This window comes from Coregonus clupeaformis, chromosome 18 (genome assembly GCF_020615455.1).
Source record: "Coregonus clupeaformis isolate EN_2021a chromosome 18, ASM2061545v1, whole genome shotgun sequence".
NCBI lineage: Eukaryota > Metazoa > Chordata > Actinopteri > Salmoniformes > Salmonidae > Coregonus > Coregonus clupeaformis.
This window is the reverse complement of record NC_059209.1, coordinates 22609808-22629081: the sequence shown is the minus strand read 5'-3', so window position 1 is coordinate 22629081 and position 19274 is coordinate 22609808. Positions and strand designations below refer to the sequence as shown.

The window sequence follows — 19274 nt, the reverse complement described above, 5'->3', positions numbered from 1 at the left end:
GCCCCTTTATAATATGGGTTTATCATTGATTGATTGATGGCAATATTGTTTGGCATAATAGCTATAAGGTTTTAATTTTGTCACTAATGAAAAACGGATTATTTTTGCAACAAACTAAAACAATTTTTAGCAGCACATTTTAGCAGACGCTCTTATCCAGAGCGACTTAGAATTAGTGAGTGCATACATTTTTCATACTGGCCGCCCTTGTGAAACGAACCCACAACCCTTGCGTTGCAAGCGCCATGCTCTACCAACTGAGCTACAGGAGTGTCAATAGCACGACATCACATAGCTAGCTAACATGTTGCAGCATCAATGTGCGGATTCTATTATGCTGAGACGCGGGGCGCGATCTATGGCCCGTGACATGAACGATAATCGAATCCATGCCATGTAACTATGCCAACAATCGTGACCCCGGAAATTCAGATTTGATGACGTTAGCCCACTCACTATAAATAAATATACTCTTGTCGAATACATGAATCATGCCAACGTGAGCATGCGATATAGCTAGATATAATAATAGGCAGTAAGATGTGTACTCTTTGACACGTCTCTCAGAATGCCGTGGTCAAAATGGTGCAAGCGAAACGGTGTTTGAACTTTGAAACTCAGTAACGTTACTTGCTAGCAACAGTAACGATACTGTTAGTTAACTCGCATTCAGGAGTGTATACATTACGCCGATTCTGTTGCAAAACGTTTCGCCTGTTGCAAAACGTTATCCAACAGAAACCGTTTAACGAAAACGAGAGTTTCAATTGGACAAATTCAGGCAGGTCCCTCCCCGTTTCGTTTGGTTGTTCCGTTTTCTCTGTTTGATTTCGTTTGGTTCTGAAACGGTAAACGGTTTATCTGTTGCACGCGTGTGGCTAGTCGACAGCACAATTGTAAGCATCAACACGCACAATAAGGCTGCAATGGACCGTAGAGGTAAGCCTACAACTAATTAGTTAACTAACGTTAGCTGCAGTACTGAACTAACCTTAGTCATCGAACAACAGTTGGCTCTCAAAACGCATTAAGATTGTAGCTAGCTAGCCAGGCTATTCTTGCTTCCATATACTAGTCCATGCCCATTGTCACCACGAAGCATGGTTAGTAATGTTTACTATATATTGTTGCTTATTTTTGCATTGGGGAGTTTAAACTTGTTCAGACATGTAGTCTATGTCTAAGATCCAGGTATATCCATCAACATTTTTGTGTGAAAATTGTGTAGAATGGGCCCTGAAAATGTTTTTGGACTAAATCCAGAGATTGATAGTCTACTGTAATCAATGTCCGATATAGCTAGTACTTTTATAGAGTACCCCACCTGAAATATTGATGAGATGAGTTTCACGTCTGACCTAGTCTATTTGATGTTTGATAAAGTTATTAAACTGTTTTATGGTCATACATTGTTATGTGCTCACTGCTCTGCTATCTATCTACTCAAGCATGTCAGAGGAAAGGATATATTAGAAATGGCCTTCCAGCATTCTGAGCCAGGAGCCTATTCACTTTGAAGGTCAAACTTGGCAGAGAAGATTATGCCTTTTTGTAAGGAAGGTGAGGATAGCAAGGATGTCTAGCTTTACTGATTTTATATGTGACATGGTATCATTTGGCCCTTTAATCCTATGCTTCATCCTATACCACAGTTGTTGTTTACATGACTTGCCTGTGCCTGTCCCTCTCCCTCCCCACTCCATTCCCTCACTGCTGACCTTTCCCCCATATGGCACAAGGACAGCTGTCAGCCGTGTTCATGTGAATAAAACCTACTCGTGAATAAAACCCACTGGGCTCTCTCTCTTCAGCTGCCAGAGACCGGTTGTTTACTGGTCACAAGGTAGTAGTGAAGGAAAAGCCTGCCTCGCTCCGCCGTACCATGTAGCCTAGTCCCCGAAAACACTGCAAAAGTTTTCCCCTGAAAATGATTCCATTTGGGTTGTTTATACAGTAATTTACAGGCTACCTTGTGCACTGTCAAGACAGCATATTTGGCTGATTGTTGTTTACAGCCTATTTGTGTCTAGTGCTTTTAGACTGTCCTTTTCATTATGAGGTAGAAGTTGCCCTTTACCACAGATATAGGATCAGATTACCTTACTCCCTGACCTTAACAATTAGCAGGATAAAGAACTAAGAAGATATCTGACCCTTGACCAGTAGTTGTGGCAACCTCCACGTAGTCAGTTCTCTCTGTGTAGTGTTGGTAAAGCATTGAGAGAAAGGCTAATCCATTCAGATTGTTTATCTGATTTTCTACAAGGTACACTATATATACAAAAGTATGTGGACACCACTTGAAGTTAGTGGATTTGGCTATTTCAGCCATACCCGTTGCTGACAGGTGTATAAAATCGAGCACACAGCCATGCAATCTCCATAGACAAACATTGGCAGTAGAATGGCCTTACTGAAGAGCTCAGTGACTTTCAACGTGGCACGGTCATAGGATGCCACCTTTCCGACAAGTCAGTTTGTAAAATTTCTGCCATGCTAGAGCTGCCCCGGTCAACTGTAAGTGCTATTATTGTGAAGTGGAAAGGTCTAGGAGCAACAACGGCTCAGCCGCGAAGTGGTTGGCCACACAAGCTCACAGAACGGGACCGGCGAGTGCTGAAGCGCGTAGCGCGTAAAAATTGTCTGTCCTCGGTTGTGACACTCACTACCGAGTTCCAAACTTCCTCTGGAAGCAACGTCAGCACAAGCTTCATGAAATGGGTTTCCATGGCCGAGCAGCAGAATAATGGTCTGGGGCTGTTTTTCATGGTTCGGCTAGGCCCCTTAGTTCCAGTGAAGGGAAATCTTAACACTACAGCATACAATGACATTCTGTGCTTCCAACTTTGTAGCAACAGTTCAGGGAAGGCCCTTTCCTGTTTCAGCATGACAATGCGCCTGTGCACAAAGCGAGGTCCATACAGAAATGGTTTGTCGAGATCGGTGTGGAAGAACTTGACTGGCCTGCACAGAGCCCTGACCTCAACCCCATCGAACACCCTTGGAATGAATTGGAACCCCGACTGCGAGCCAGGCCTAATCGCCCAACATCAGTGGGGGGGTCTTATGAATGCCCATGATTTTGGAATGAGATGTCCACATGCTTTTGGTCATGTAATGTATTTTGCGTATGGTAACAGTTGCTTGTTCACTTTACTGAATTCCTTACATCTGAGGCAGTCACATAATTAATTTTGAATCAATATTAATTTTCTTATGATAACAGAGTTTGTACAGTGAGGGCATTTGGATCAGAATTATACAGCTTAGGTTAATTATTTATTTTCATGGATTTGCAGTTTCAAGAGGATGTCTGTGAATGCTCCCACTTCTACTCTCGGGATTACTGCTCATATTGTGGCTACTCTGGAGGATTAAGGTCAAGATGATGATGGACAAAGGTGGGGAAACTCAGACTGGCTGTGGAAGCCCTGCAGCTGCAGCACAGGAGGAGATGCAAGCGGCCGATGGACCCACTGCAGCTGCACCCACCCTTGCTCCTGTTGAACACTCCACACCAATGGGTCTTGCATCATCTACCTCAACAGACAGCGAGGCCAACAGTCCCCAAACCCACATTGACCCCCCTGAGGGATCCATGATACCCAGGGCAGGGGGTTCCCAGCCTCCTCAGGCCTCTTCAGAGGGGATGACAGGGCAGCACACACAGCCCCAACCTTCTCCCTTCGTCGTCCCTCAACCTCCCAGCAGAACGACCAGGCCCAAGCTCAGCTCAGGCCCTGAGGCTCGACGAGCCTGCCTCAAGTTCATCCTGGGGGCATCGGAGGACAATTCATCAGATGATGAGCCACTTTTGACCATGAAACCCCCTACAGGTTCTAGTTCCTCTGAGTTAGCAGCCACCTCCTCCACCCTACGGCAAACTGCATCAGCAACCTCAAACGCCTTCTCCCCCCCACAGCAAGTAACATCAACCACCACCTCCCCTGGAATGAGGTAGGCCATTGCAATGTTGTTTTACTTCTTTGTTAACGTTAACTTCGTTTTCATTATAGAGTAAACCGGTTTAGGCATCCTCATTTTCTCTAGCCTGGTGACATCAGAAATGTATTTTATTCAGAATGTGTTGGTGGTGAATGCAAGTGCCTGCTCCATTAACCCAGTATGAAGAAATAAATGGATCATTGAGCAGATTAGCCCATATCTCATTGACTAGTGAGGTGAGGGTACCTGTCAGTGCAGTAGCCTGTCACTGACAGCAGAGTGCGCAGTTGCTCAACAGGCGAGACCAAGTGTTGGCCAGGCCAGAGTCGAACTTTGCCAACCACATTGTGGTATGATTGCTGCCCCGTGTTCTGTCTCCACACAACCAGCCTGCCCGTGATCACCTGATCACAGCATGCTGCTGACAGTGAACTGTATTGTTGTTGCGTGCCTCACGTCTCTGCACTATTAATGGAAGTGTCTCTGACTTTGACCTTGGAACCAGAGTCCTAAGGGGCACTCAACAACGTATTGTATGTTAGCTAGACAAACGTTTCTCCCGCCCTTGGAAGTTCTCTGCAAATAAATTAGACTTGCTGTATGTAGCCTTTAGGTATAGCCCACAAGGAGCTATTGTTTATCTTTTTTTGGTGATATCGCGATGGATATGTGGGGTAGTTGGTCAGGTAAGCATATCTAAGTCTACTTGACGCAAGTTCAGTTGGCTTTGACCGCCCCAGTCCACTCTCAGCCAAGTCTTAAAAGCTTGTTTGTACACTTGAGCCACTTGTGCAGGAATTGCCATGGAGGTGAAACTGAAAGAGGAGAAAGGTAAGAACTTACCGAGAGGTTTTTCATGTTGTTTCAGGAAATAGAGCCTTTTGTTTTCCCGAACATTAAGAAAGAGCATAGGCCTATGAGCAGCACTGACTGACCTCATACTACTGTGTAGGCTTACACAACAATGTTTTGGCAAATTCAGTCAGTTTGCAAAATTGATACATGAAAGGATTAGCCTTCCAAGTTTTTGTTTACAATGTGCTAGAAGGTTACGATAAGCTGTAGTTTGGTGGTTCGTGAAGGGACAACTTGTAATGAACTTTATTGATAATTGATACACCCTGTGTCTGTCTGTGTGTATGAGGGAGATATCAGACAAGATTGTCAAACGTCTACACACACACACACACACAAACACACACACGCACACATAGTCTGCAGTGTTCTGTTCCCGTTCCATATGGGACTGTGGGTGAAGAATGTTTTTCTCTGCCTGTGGGAGGGGAGAGGGGAGGTTGTGGCTTAGCTGACAGGAAGTTTCTGGTGGAGGTCTTATTGTTTTGGTCTCAGATTTCAACTCCGCTATTCACACATCAGAGACAATCTGCCATGGAGGGAGATGGAAGTCTCAACTGGTTTCAGTATCTCAGGTTAGTTCCTTTCTTTAGTTTTTTCATGCAGCCTACTGTTTTTCTATGATTCTTGGACTGCAGGTTTCAGACACAACAGTTTTATTTCTGGGTTTGGGATTTCAGAACTGTGACGATGTCCAGAGAAGTTGTTTACCATGTTGTAGATTGGCATTGTTGATAGTTGGTGTGTCTGAGTTGGTAGACAGATATGTAGTAGGCCTAAACAGTGAATGCTGTTTTATTGACATTGTGGCTATGGTTATTTGTTTGTAACTGAGCTGTGCTGGCCTTGGCACGTGTAGCCTCCTATAAAGAGGAAGTCAAGAAAATTCCCTCTCACGATATGCTGAGGTCACGGATTAGTATGGAACTCCCCTCACCTGGTTGTCTTAATTGAAAAAAAAAAGAAAAAAATCAGCAGACACTAGGCCCTCCATGGAATGAGTTTGGCACCCCAATTTTAACATGTTGCAGTAGCAATGTTTCCACCGGTGGAATTGGGATGACCACATCTAAAAAGCCCAAATGCGAGAAGGGAACAATTTTTGCGGGACGTTCACGGAACGGTGGACAAAATACATTTTCCCCCATTCTTTCTGCCGACATCTTTGAATCTTAATTTGTGTGAAATAGAAATGTGTTTTTTGCATATCGCAACTTCTCCTGAGACACCCTCGGAGAGTGGGGTCACGGCCAGGCATCACCATTATTGACGGCGACCCTGTAGCAATTAGTTACGTTTTTTGCCTCTAACTGCAAGGCTACCTGCCGCCCTGGTCTCATAAACTGAGGGAGATTTGACTGTCATTCTGTTACCAAACTTTGTATCTGCACTGTTCCTCATGTAAATGTATTTTAGCAACATTTTCTGTGTCAATTGTTACAAGAAGACTTCTGCGTACATGTGTATTGTTTGTTCAACTTTGCCATCAAGGGTTTTTGCTTGGCATATTTGAAAGTGAAAAGGTGAGTCTCAGCGTCACTCTGCTACTGTGGAATTGTCCATTATCAGACAGATGGAGGCTATGATGAGTTGCAAGACTGCATCCCTAAAACTAGCCTATCTAACAGAATAATGGCTGGAGCTTGAGTAGTGCACTTTCAGCACAGGAATATGAAACCCCAAAGTACTGTATCTCTTTGGTCTTTTATGACTTCTAGCTTGATTTCCTGCAAACCTACGGTGCTTTAGTCTAATAACAGAACAGAACATGCCAGTCACCCCCCCCCCCCCGCCAGGATTGTGACTTACACTGCACGCACGTGTTATTTAGGCACGTGTTATGTCTTTCAGAAGTTCGGCTAGGCTGATAGCCTGAGGGCTGAAATTGCATGTTTTTTTTTTAAATTTGATGTCCAAATCATCCGAAGTAACAGGAAAAAGTCTCGGCACACTTCCAGTCAGATCCAAATGTATTTTAATTATAGCTGAGCTTTCGGTCAGTCGACCTTCATCAGAGCATATCTCCACAAACAATAGTGGGACAGATAAGGCCACACAGCGAGCCAGAGGTAATTGCAGACACCCGTGGTAATCTGAAGTACCCAAAAGGCCACTAGGTAGAAATACAGGATAGAACAGAACATGTTATGGATGTATTTCTACTAGAACAAAACGCAGGGAATGTGGTGTTAGTATAAGGAACCCATACTCTCAAAGAGAGAGCAATAAAGCAGAAAAACGGCTTGTGCCCCGATACTTCAATTTTTTTGAAGTATCGGGCCACTAGGGCTGTCATGAATACAGGACACCCTAATACCAGGGAGACGGTGTGCGTGTGAAGCTAAGATGATGACAATAGGAATTACAACATGACCCTCATCAACATCCTCGTAAAATCCTCACAGTTGTAGGGTGCCTAAAGTATGAATCCAGAAGAGTTCTCTCCGGCAGAGTTTACGGTTGTTGTCTCCTCTTGGTGACACTTCCACCTTCTTCTCAATGCCCTGGAATTGTAGAGAAGATGCACTGTGAGAGCACTGGACAAAGTCCAAGTCATCCCAAAGTGTCTGTGTATCTCAATGAAGTTACTTTAAGATGATTTGTGTCGGACATTTTAAAACATTTAGCCTAAATGTTTTAAATGTTAAACATTTAGTCATTTGGGTGAACTGTCCCTGATATTTGATTTCCCTAGGCCTAGCTATAGCTTCAAATCTCAATTGTATATTGAGTACAGATTTCTTCCTGGTCTTGACATCCTCATTGTCCTATAATTAACTTCACTGGAAAGGGTCTGATAAAATGAAAATCCTCTCTAAGCACTTTTTTGCTTTATCCAAGTGGCAGGCTTCCTCTTAACCCTTCCCTGGTACGCTATATCGTTCAGTGAACTTCTTATCGTTTCATTGTGTCGTCTTATGTCACTTTTCAATTAAATGGGCAGAGTTTCTGAATGAGTCCGGCTACTTATTAAGTCATCACGTGATCATGTTGAACCCTGTGATCATTTGAAACCCATATCCATGTTAATCTTAACTGAGTGCAGTTATCATTGTATCCATTATCATGTATTTTTCATATGAACGTTATTGGTGGTTTGGCACAATGGAGAGATGATAAAATGATCTATCACTGATAGGGTTAAGGTCTTGCATGTGTAACTAGGCTATGTATTTTTGCTGATAACACGTTAACCCTTAATTATCTCTGTGGTCTGGGAAGTCTTGTTTATACGTAACTACCGGAGCCACAATATCTCTGACGCAACTCTGAAGGTAACAGAGCTGATTAGCACTTTGTTGTATTGACATCTGTCATATTGTAGCGGAGTTGGAACATTTGTCTATCAAGGTAGACTGAACACCTTACGTAAGAAAAGGCTGACAAGATCTTTGGCTTACAGAGAAGGTAAGGAACTTGTGACCTGAGCAACAACAGCACAGCTGCTACCCTCTGTAGAGACTGAACTTTGTCTGACTGCTGCAATGGTCCATCGATTACCAATGCCTCTGTTTCCTCCTCCTTGTTATGGGTTTTGTCACAGAGTCTGATGATGGTTTTCCCCTTGGGACAGTAAAGAAGGCTATAGCATATTATATGGTGAACTTGCTAGCGCTGGACGGGAATGTTCTTCTAGTACATTTGACATTTTAGTCATTTAGCAGACGCTCTTATCCAGAGCGACTTACAGTTAGTGAGTGCATACATTTTCATACTAGTAGTCCTTTACATGCATAGATTTGTCACAATACAGAAATGAATGATTGCCAGTTGCTTGATGTTTTGCTTGAGTAGGAACTAGGTTACAAAATGAAATACTGTAGGTTACAACATTGACATAAGAGGACACAATGAAACTGTAATTTATACTCACTATAACCTACTTCATTGGAAAGGGTCTGACAACATAAATCCTCTCCAAGCACTTTTTTTGCTTTATCCAATGGCCTGTTCAGTGGAAGTGCCAGACTTCCTCCTAACCCTTCCCTGGTAGGCTATATTGTTCAGTGGAAGTGCCAGACTTCCTCCTAACCCTTCCCTGGTAGGCTATATTGTTCAGTGTTTCATCATTCTCGGTAGTGAACTTCTGAATGAGTCTGGCTACTAATTGAAGTCCTCACGTGATCAAGTTAAACCCATGATCATTTGAAACCCATTTCCATGTTAATTTGAACTGAATACAATTATCATTGTATCCATTATCATATATTTTTCAAATGAACTTAGTTCATAAGAATATTATTGGTGGTTTGGCACAATGGAGAGATGGTACAATTATCTGCCAATGATAAGGTTAAGGGCGTATGTAACTAGGCTATGTATATTTGCTGATAACACGTTAACCTTTGATTGACTATGTGGTCTGGGAAGTCTTGGTTATACCTGCAGTGTGTAGTAACCTAATTACCAGAGCCACACTATCTCTGAGGCACCTCTGTAGGTAAGAGAGGATTAGCACTTTGTTGTATTGACATCTGTCAGATTGTAGCGGAGTTGGAACATCTGTCAAGGTAGACTGAACACCTTGTGTAGGATATGGCTGACAATAGGGCCGGGACGATACCAGTATCGTGATACTCATTAGTATCACGGCAAGGAAACAAAACACGAAGGGGATTTAACTTCTTTAGGAAAACAGCCCTAATGTTGGAAACAAACATCATTATGTTGTCATCCAGAGTCACATTTATTTATTTTCCAAGCTATAGCACATCATATTTTACATACAGCAGGTTTTTAAGACGAAAGAGTTTGCTCTGCTTTGTGGTTTCATTTTTGCCATGGAAAACATATTGCGATACTGGTATCATCCCTGCCCTAGCTGACAAGATATTTTGCTTACAGAGAAGGTAAGGAACTTGTGACCTGAGCAACAACAGCCCAGCTGCTACCCTCTGTAGAGACTGAACTTTGTCTGACTGCTGCAATGGTCCATCGATTACCAATGCCTCTGTTTCCTCCTCCTTGTTATGGGTTTTGTCACAGAGTCTGATGATGGTTTTCCCCTTGGGACAGTAAAGAAGGCTATAGCATATTATATGGTGAACTTGCTAGCGCTGGACGGGAATGTTCTTCTAGTACATTTGACATTTTAGTCATTTAGCAGACGCTCTTATCCAGAGCGACTTACAGTTAGTGAGTGCATACATTTTCATACTAGTAGTCCTTTACATGCATAGATTTGTCACAATACAGAAATGAATGATTGCCAGTTGCTTGATGTTTTGCTTGAGTAGGAACTAGGTTACAAAATGAAATACTGTAGGTTACAACATTGACATAAGAGGACACAATGAAACTGTAATTTATACTCACTATAACCTACTTCATTGGAAAGGGTCTGACAACATAAATCCTCTCCAAGCACTTTTTTTGCTTTATATAGCATATTATATGGTGAACTTGCTAGCGCTGGACGGGAATGTTCTTCTAGTAGTCCTATGTCCTACTTTACCGGGACATACTTTACATGCATAGATTTGTCACAACACAGAAAGGAATGATTGCCAGTTGCTTGAGTAGGTACTAGGTTACAAAATGAAATATTGTAGGTTATAACATTAAATATTAGCAAAAAACGAGAGGCATTGACACTTTTGTGCTCTTCGCCAACAACTCGTCTGTTTTCTCCTCCAGGCCTAGCATGTCTCGCCCACACCTGGTGAAGAAGGGTCGCGAGCCCCGGAAAATGGAGCTGCAGAGAGACTTCACCGTGGCCTCGCCAGCCGAGTTTGTCACCCGCTTCGGTGGAAACCGTGTCATAGATAAGGTAAAATGTCCCTGTCGGTCTGTCTGGGCCTTTTGGATGAGTGTCGCAAAATTGTTGTCGCTTACCAAACTCTTCGTCAAGCTACGTGCAACAGACTAAGCCACCAAAATACAGCGTCAGTTGTTCTAGGGTATTGTGTAGTTTATTCTCAAACTCTCTCGCGCATTCTTTCTCTCTCTCTCCATCTCCCCTTCTCTCACTTTCTCTCTCCCCCTATTTCTCTTTCTCAAGGTGCTGATAGCTAATAATGGCATAGCAGCAGTCAAATGTATGCGTTCCATCCGCCGTTGGTCCTACGAGATGTTCCGTAACGAGAGGACCATCCGTTTTGTGGTGATGGTCACCCCCGAGGATCTGAAAGCCAATGCAGGTCAGTGAGACAGGTTTTCGCAGGCCATCATCATCATCATCAGCAGCAGCTCCAGAAGGTTGTTCCTCATTGTTCAATGGAGATAAAGTCTACAGTGGGAAACACCATAAATTGTGCCCGAGTCATTCAATTATTCCATTGAATTAACTAAATCCTTTCCCTGTGAACCTCTGTTTGTGTCTGGCTCTTCTATAGAGTATATCAAAATGGCGGACCACTATGTACCCGTCCCAGGCGGAGCCAACAACAACAACTATGCCAACGTAGAGCTGATCGTAGACATCGCCAAGAGGATTCCTGTACAGGTCAGACTGCGTTCCTCCACCTCCACTCGCACCCACAGAGACATTCAAAATCCCAAATCAAGTCACAGTGTTCTATGATGGGTGGACCGGCGGCCATATTGAGTGTACCCATGAGTGTTCCAGTCAAATTCCCATGTTCTGAGGGGTTTTGTCCAATCTAGTAATTCTATTTTTATGACTCTGATCTCTGCTTTCTCTATTGTTCATAGGCGGTCTGGGCCGGGTGGGGTCACGCCTCTGAGAACCCCAAACTACCTGAGCTCTTGGACAAGAACGGAATCTCTTTCTTAGGTACATCCCAGCATTAAACCGTTTGTGGGTTATTTGATTGTAATGATTTCCCATTGGTAATTTCAGCTTTAATGACATTACAACAGAAGCGCCATTCATTGTGATGTAGAACTCGTTGGTTATTTTTGTTGGTGTGTGTCTCAGGGCCACCCAGTAAGGCCATGTGGGCTCTGGGAGATAAGGTGGCCTCCTCCATCGTGGCCCAGAGCGCAGACATCCCCACCCTGCCTTGGAGTGGATCAGGTGATGTACCCCCCCTGCCTGCACCCTTACCCCCAGACAACCCTGCCACCTTCCCCAACACCCCCATCCCCTATTACATAATACTCCTTACATACAGTATTAGGACTCTGACTGGGTTGTATTTTGAGACTAACGGTTGTAAGGGATTGTCAAGTTATTACTATTACTATAAGAGATCGGGGCACCAGTCCGTTATAGGACAAAATTGGCCTTCTAAGAAAACCTGAGTTATTTTATCAATAACTCCATAAGACTACGATTAGAATATTAGCAATACTTGGTCTATCTGAAGGTATAGTGTATTCTATAGAGCTGTTGGAACTGTCTGTAACCAGAAACAACACTTGTAAACACACATTTATTAAAATATAAAATAAAACAAACCAACAATACACAGGATAAAATGATACAGAATAAATGAATGGGGTTTTGGGATAGTGATTTTCAGCAAAGTATTCAGCTACTGTAGTCAACGCTAGGGCAGCATGGATACAACCCTTGTCAATGGGAAGTAGGCCGAGGCCTGGAATTGAAAGGAGTTGGGAAAGAATGGCTTGTCTGTGGGATATCATCTAAGCTAATATTTTAGCAATAGGAATACATTTTGCTGTTCAATAATCAATACACCGAATCATCAGATAACCGGTTTTGTGACTGCACCAAGAAGGTACAGACAGTTATGGACATAATTTGTTATGAACAAAACCTAACTCAGCCACACCTTCTTTCACACTTGGACTCAAATGGGAAGGACTGATCTGAAGCTCGGCCAATCAGAGGTCAAGTACACAGTCAAACCCCTCCCTGGAACTAAAACATAATGTGAATTACTGAAAAAGAGCTGATGTGAAAAGATCTGATGTGATTGGTCAAAAGACCAATTAGTGGAAAAAAAATATCAGGATTGGACTGTCTGTGTAAATGCAGCCTCAGTGTCTTTCAACTGTAGCCTGGTCCTTTGGTGAATTCCAAGGCCTACACTCTGCACATCTCTTTGTTGTGCAAAACGTGAAGCGCCTTTCATTGAAAGGTGACCATTTGCCGCTGTCTGCTTTGTTATCCAACTGTGGCCAATGTGGCAGCAGTCTAATCTCAATTTGAATGAGGGGGATGAGGTGAAGCCGTTGAAGTAGAATGGGGAGCCTCCCATAGATATCCTATTAAATTACTAGAGTGGCTATGTCATAAACCCTCAAAGTTCTAGAATGGGGTGAAAATGGCAGCCATATTGGTCTGGGAGAAATATAAGCCTGTCTGATTGGAATGAATGGCAGTAGAGGCATAATCCTGATTTTACTTATGCAGGAAAATGAAAGGAAGGCAAATGATATATCAGAAATTGTGTAATAGAATTATTGTCAACCTAAAATATTGTCATATAATTATAAATGCAGTTCATACAGGTTGTATACAAATTGTCTGTATAAATAGCCTCTAAAAGATATGTAAACAGCCCATGCATGTCTACATTTTTGTTTTGGAAAGCTGTGAGTGCTATTATATGATACAATATAAGTACTTATTGCATTTATGCCTGCAAGTCCTCTATCATCAACTGATTTCAGCCAGTGTATGGCTGTGGGTTGACTGCATTGTTTGAGTGGAATGCTAGCATATTGGCAGTTCATTTAAAAACAATTATGGAATAATTTCTCTAAAATTGGCAGGCTAGCTAACAAACATACAGTGCAGATAAATTCTTCAAATTCATTATCCCATGGTTGGCGAACTCCCTGACCAAAATGGCTGACCTTTATCCCATCATAAGAAGGTTCATGTCCATTCTAGTATTCTAATTCTATGGGGCGTCCTTCCTGGTGGAGAGGTATCTCCTTCTATGACTTTGGGGATTGGTTGACCGTCTCCATCTTGGTGTTAATTTGAAGTTTGGGGAATGCAGATTGGGAGAAGGTGTCCTTCCTGATCAGACGGTGTGGACAAGGGCGGTGGGGTGCGACTGCATTTGAAATTAGTGTCGCGGCGTGGCTACACGGTCTTGGAAGATTATTCTATTGTGCCTACACAGCCTATTGTTTATCTCTGTCATAAGTATATTTGTCCTGTGCAAGGTCTCATGTTCTTTCTCCTGCCTGTGCTATAGGTCTGAGAGTAGACTGGACAGAGGATGACCAGAAGCTGGGCCACGTGATTAGCGTACCTCCGGAGGTCTACGTGCATGGCTGTGTGCGCGACGTTGACGATGGACTGGCGGTAAGCATCGCCACGCCATCACCCACCTCATTAACGCTGAAACCATAGAGACGTCTTTTCTAGGCATCATTCTGTGTGAAATAATGCCCTTTTAAAATGTCTGAAACAATGTATTTCAATGTACTTTTCCCAGAGAAAATTCAATACTGTCGCTATTCGGTTACAAACCAAGGTTCATGAACAGTGTAGCAAACTGAAGAAAAACGCATTGGTTTAAACAATAAAATATTTGATTTTAAGGGTAGGGTTGCTGAATATCCTTTCATCTTCAATGTGCTTTCTCCTTAAAGGGAGCAGACAGAATTGGCTACCCGGTGGTGATCAAAGCCTCAGAAGGGGGAGGGGGAAAGGGCATCCGGAAGGTGGACAATGCTGAGGACTTTGCCAGCTTCTTTAGACAGGTTTGTCTTGTCGCATTGTGTACACACACACACACACACACACACACACACACACACCTGAATGCTGATTCTCATTGCTGCTGGGGGATGTAGACCACAATCAGGAAATGAATTGTACAAATTGGTGTTGTCTTTGACAATGTTTAACACAGCGTATCTGCTTGTGTATGTGGTTGAACTTGTTTTAGTAAATTATCTAACAAAAATCAATCTATGGATCCCCATCGACTGTGTGATAACGCTCTCGGTAGCCGATGTGAGCAAAACCTTTAAACAGGTCAACATTCACAAAGCCGCGGGGCCAGACGGATTACCAGGACGTGTACTCAAAGCAGGGGCAGACCAACTGGCAAGTGACTTCACTGACATTTTCAAACTCTCCCTGACCGAGTCTGTCATACCTACATGTTTCAAGCAGACCTAAATGATTACCACCCCGTAGCGCTCACGTCGGTAGCCATTAAGTGCTTTGAAAGGCTGGTCATGGCTCACATCAACAGCATCATCCCGGATACCCTAGACCCACTCCAATTCGCATATCGCCCCAACAGATCCACAGATGTCTCAATCGCACTCCACACTGCCCTTTCCCACCTGGACAAAAGGAACACCTACGTGAGAATACTATTCATTGACTACAGCTCAGCGTTCAACACCATAGTGCCCACAAAGCTCATCACTAATCTAAGGACCCTAGGATTAAACACCTCCCTCTGCAACTGGATCCTGGACTTCCTGACGGGCCTCCCCCAGGTGGTAAGGGTAGGCAACCATACGTCTGCCACGCTGATCCTCAATCCTGGGGCCCATCAGGGGTGCTTGCTTAGTCCCCTCCTGTACTCCCTGTTCACCCACGACTGCGTGGCCAAACACGACTCCAACACCATCATTAAGTTTGCTGACGACACAACAGTGGTAGGCATGATCAACGACAATGACGAGACAGCCTATAGGGAGGAGGTCCGAGACCTGGCAGTGTGGTGCCAGGACAACAACCTCTCCCTCAATGTGAGCAAGACAAAGGAGCTGATCGTGGACTACAGGAAAAGGCAGGCCGAACAGGCCCCCATTAACATCGACGGGGTTGTAGTGGAGCGGGTTGAGAGTTTCAAGTTCCTTGGTGTCAACATCACCAACAAACTATCATGGTCCAAACACACCAAGACAGTCATGAAGAGGGCACGACAACACCATCTTCCCCGTCAGGAGACTGAAATGATTTGGCATGGGTCCTCAGATCCTCAAAAAGTTCTACAGCTGCACCATCAAGAGCATCCTGACCGGTTGCATCACCGCCTGGTATGGCAACTGCTCGGCATCTGACCGTAAGGCGCTACAGAGGGTAGTGCGTAGGGCCCAGTACATCACTGGGTCCAAGCTTCCTGCCATCCAGGACCTCTATACTAGGCTGTGTCAGAGGAAAGGCCAAAAAATTGTCAAAGACTCCAGCCACCCAAGTCATAGACTGTTCTCTCTGCTACCGCACGGCAAGCGGTACCGGAGCGCTAAGTCTAGGTCCAAAAGGCTCCTTAACAGCTTCTACCCCCAAGCCATAAGACTGCTGAACAATTAATCAAATGGCGACCTGGACTATTTACACTGCTGCTACCCGCTGTCTATTATCTATACATAGTCACTTTACCCCTACCTACATGTACAAATTACCTCGACTAACCTGTACCCCTGCACATTGACTCGGTACCGGTACCCCCTGTATATAGCCTCGTTATTGTGTTACTTTCTATTATTTTTTTACTTTAGTTTATTTGGTAAATATTTTCTTAACTCTTTCTTGAACTGCATTGTTGGTTAAGGGCTTGTTGGTAAGCATTTCACAGTAATGTCTACACCTGTTGTATTCGGCACATGTGACAAATAAAGTTTGATTTGATTTTATCCACAGGTGCAGGCAGAGGTGCCTGGCTCGCCCATCTTCGTCATGCAGCTGGCCCAGCATGCCCGTCACCTGGAGGTCCAGATCCTCGCCGACCAGTACGGCAACGCCATCTCCCTGTTTGGCAGAGACTGTTCCATCCAGCGGAGACACCAGAAGATCATTGAGGAGGCCCCGGCCACCATAGCATCTTCCACCACCTTTGAGCAAATGGAGCAGGTGAGACACAGAGGGGCTTTCCCTCGTCTTTATGTTCTCCATTTTAATGTAAATTCTCCACTTTGACATTTAGATACTGGTCTCTTAGCCATTTCCAATTCAATATTCCATTTGAACAGTAAAAATGTTAGGGCATGCAACGGAAAATGTTTCACAATGGAATGCCCATCCCTGTTTCAGTCTGTTTTCTTTCGTTTGGTGCCTAATGAACATGAGCCCTCACTCTCTCCCTCCCCTATGTCAGTATGCAGTGCGGCTGGCTAAGATGGTGGGATACGTGAGTGCAGGCACTGTGGAGTACCTCTTCTCTGAGGACGGGAGCTTCCACTTCCTGGAGCTCAACCCCCGTCTGCAGGTGGAACACCCATGCACAGAGATGATCGGGGATGTCAACCTCCCCGCCGCCCAGCTCCAGGTACGCTTCAGCCAGAGGTCAGGGGTCACACCCTAGCTATCACAGCCTTGTGGTTTAATCTCTGGTCCTTTGACTTAGTCAATGGTCGCATTCCAGGTCATATTTTCCGCAGTCTCAGTAAAATTGCTATGTCATATTAATGTGGTTGTTGAGATGTTATGTTCTGGAAGCCCGAGGGACTGATTGGGGATAGACCATGTTGGGCCTAACTGGGTCAGTTTCCTTTGTTGTAGATAGCCATGGGGATCCCCCTCCACAGGATCAAAGACATCCGCGTGCTGTATGGAGAGACCCCTTGGGGGGACACCACCATCAACTTTGAGGCCCCCGACTGTGTCCCCAGTCCCCGGGGACACGTCATCGCGGCCCGCATCACCAGCGAGAACCCAGACGAGGTGTGCATTCTTAATTCTACCGGGCTTGCCCGCCATATTCTAAACAAGCGATGGCATGGGTTCTGTAGGCTCACAACTGGCCCGTCCCCTCTCCTTGTCACTCGCAGGGCTTCAAGCCCAGCTCGGGCACAGTGCAGGAGCTCAATTTCCGCAGCAGTAAAAACGTGTGGGGCTACTTCAGCGTGGCGGCTGCCGGGGGTCTGCATGAGTTTGCCGACTCCCAGTTCGGCCACTGTTTCTCCTGGGGGGAGAACCGAGAGGAGGCCATTTCGTGAGTTCTTCCTTACCTTGTTGTGCCGTAGACTAGACTATCAGGGCTTCTGATGATGGTTCTATCGACCCCTAGCCCCTACTTCCTAACCACTCCTGTAGGCCTGAGAGGATTGGATAGGTGGAAGCAACATTTCCACCCGGCCAATCAGAAGGCAAGGTGAAGCTATTATCATAAGACTTTTCCAATCCTCAGATCTACAGGAGCGACTAGGGTGTATGGGTTAGGCCCGGTTCCATTTGGAATGCAGCATGAGTTAATGGTGTGTGTTGGTGTCTTACTGTACCTGGGTGGTGGTGCAGGAACATGGTGGTGGCCATGAAGGAGTTGTGTATTCGGGGGGACTTCAGGACCACGGTGGAGTACCTCATCAAGCTGCTGGAGACGGAGAGCTTCAGGAACAATGACATCGACACCGGCTGGCTGGATAATCTCATCGCTGATAAAGTTCAGGTAGAGCACCCTTGTGAAGTATGAATGTAAATCTTAACCATTTCAATCCTGTAAATCTACAGTTGGTAAAAACAAATCTCCAACGTGTGTGGTGTGTTCTCCCCGAAGGCAGAGAGGCCAGATACCTTGCTGGGCGTTGTCTGTGGGTCGTTACAAGTGGCGGACGCCAGCTTCAGGAAGAGCATGTCTGACTTCCTGCACTCACTGGAAAGGTATCACTACTATAGCCCAATTCACATTCTCACTCCTTCTCCCTGAAGTGTGTAATCATTTCTTCCCCCTCATGGCTGAAAAAGTATTGGATTGGTGTATAGTTAAAAAAAAATGTATTTATATATAGATTTGTTTTAGGGGGTAGATCAGCTTTAATATTGCAGACAGATTGTGGCTTCCATCAATGTAATTGTCTGCATAATTTCCAATTCCCCATATATTTTTTGGTAAAGATATACAGTACCAGTCAAAAGTATGGACACACCTACATTGTAGACTAATAGTGAAGACATAAACTATGAAATAGCACATATGGAATCATGTAGTAACCAACATTTTTTTAAACAAATCAAAATATATGTTATATTTGAGATTCTTCAAAGTAGCCACCCTTTGCCTTGATGACAGCTTTGCACACTCTTGGCATTCTCTTAACCAGCTTCATGAAGTAGTCACCTGGAATGCATTTCAATTAACAAGTGTGCCTTGTTAACCTCTACGGGATCGGTGTCCCGTATGCGGGATGGTTGAGCTAACGTGTGCTGAGTGACTGTTCTAAGTAACAGCAAACTTTCCAGGACATAGACATGTCTTATATGGGCAGAAAGCTTAAATTCTTGTTAATCTAACTGCACTGTCCAATTTACAGTAACTATTACAGTGAAAAAATACCATGCTATTGTTTTGAGGAGAGTGCACAACAACAAAAAACGTATCAAGGCAACTGGTTTGATACATTCACCTCTGAAGGTAAATAATGTACTTACATTCAGTAATCTTGCTCTGATTTGTCATCCTAAGGGTTCCAGAGATAAAATGTAGCATAGCTTTGTTTGATAAAATCAATTTTTATATTCAAATGTAGGAACTGGGTTCTACAGTTTGAACCCCTGCTGTCTCTGGCTCCACACCCACCCCGCCCGGCCATCTAGATGTGTGAAAGTTAGTGTATAAGCTAATGATCCATCATGTATGACATTCTTGGGAGTGTGTAAACTTACATTTTGTATTACCATATCATTT

The 19274-nt window shown here is 44.2% G+C and overlaps 1 protein-coding gene across 10 annotated transcripts in view; it reads left to right on the top strand.

Annotated features, from left to right (window-relative positions):
* Window positions 1-458: 458 nt before the first annotated feature.
* Window positions 459-19274, top strand: part of LOC121550183 (acetyl-CoA carboxylase 2-like) — a 47163-nt gene continuing 28347 nt past the window's right edge. For 5 of the 10 annotated variants that reach the window (XM_045226809.1, XM_045226808.1, XM_045226807.1 and 2 more), the window contains exons 1-15: window positions 460-939; window positions 3300-3957; window positions 10438-10570; window positions 10802-10940; window positions 11136-11245; window positions 11455-11536; window positions 11681-11779; window positions 13881-13990; window positions 14281-14391; window positions 16295-16504; window positions 16749-16919; window positions 17153-17314; window positions 17422-17585; window positions 17888-18038; window positions 18147-18250. In XM_045226809.1, coding sequence (XP_045082744.1) covers window positions 3320-3957; window positions 10438-10570; window positions 10802-10940; window positions 11136-11245; window positions 11455-11536; window positions 11681-11779; window positions 13881-13990; window positions 14281-14391; window positions 16295-16504; window positions 16749-16919; window positions 17153-17314; window positions 17422-17585; window positions 17888-18038; window positions 18147-18250 — 2384 coding nt within the window. In that variant the 5' untranslated portion in view covers window positions 460-939; window positions 3300-3319. Of the gene's footprint in view, window positions 940-1448; window positions 1561-3299; window positions 3958-4662; window positions 4777-5301; window positions 5376-10437; window positions 10571-10801; window positions 10941-11135; window positions 11246-11454; window positions 11537-11680; window positions 11780-13880; window positions 13991-14280; window positions 14392-16294; window positions 16505-16748; window positions 16920-17152; window positions 17315-17421; window positions 17586-17887; window positions 18039-18146; window positions 18251-19274 lie in introns of those variants that run through there. The other 5 variants (XM_045226805.1, XM_041862310.2, XM_045226811.1 and 2 more) reach the window with 5 other exon arrangements.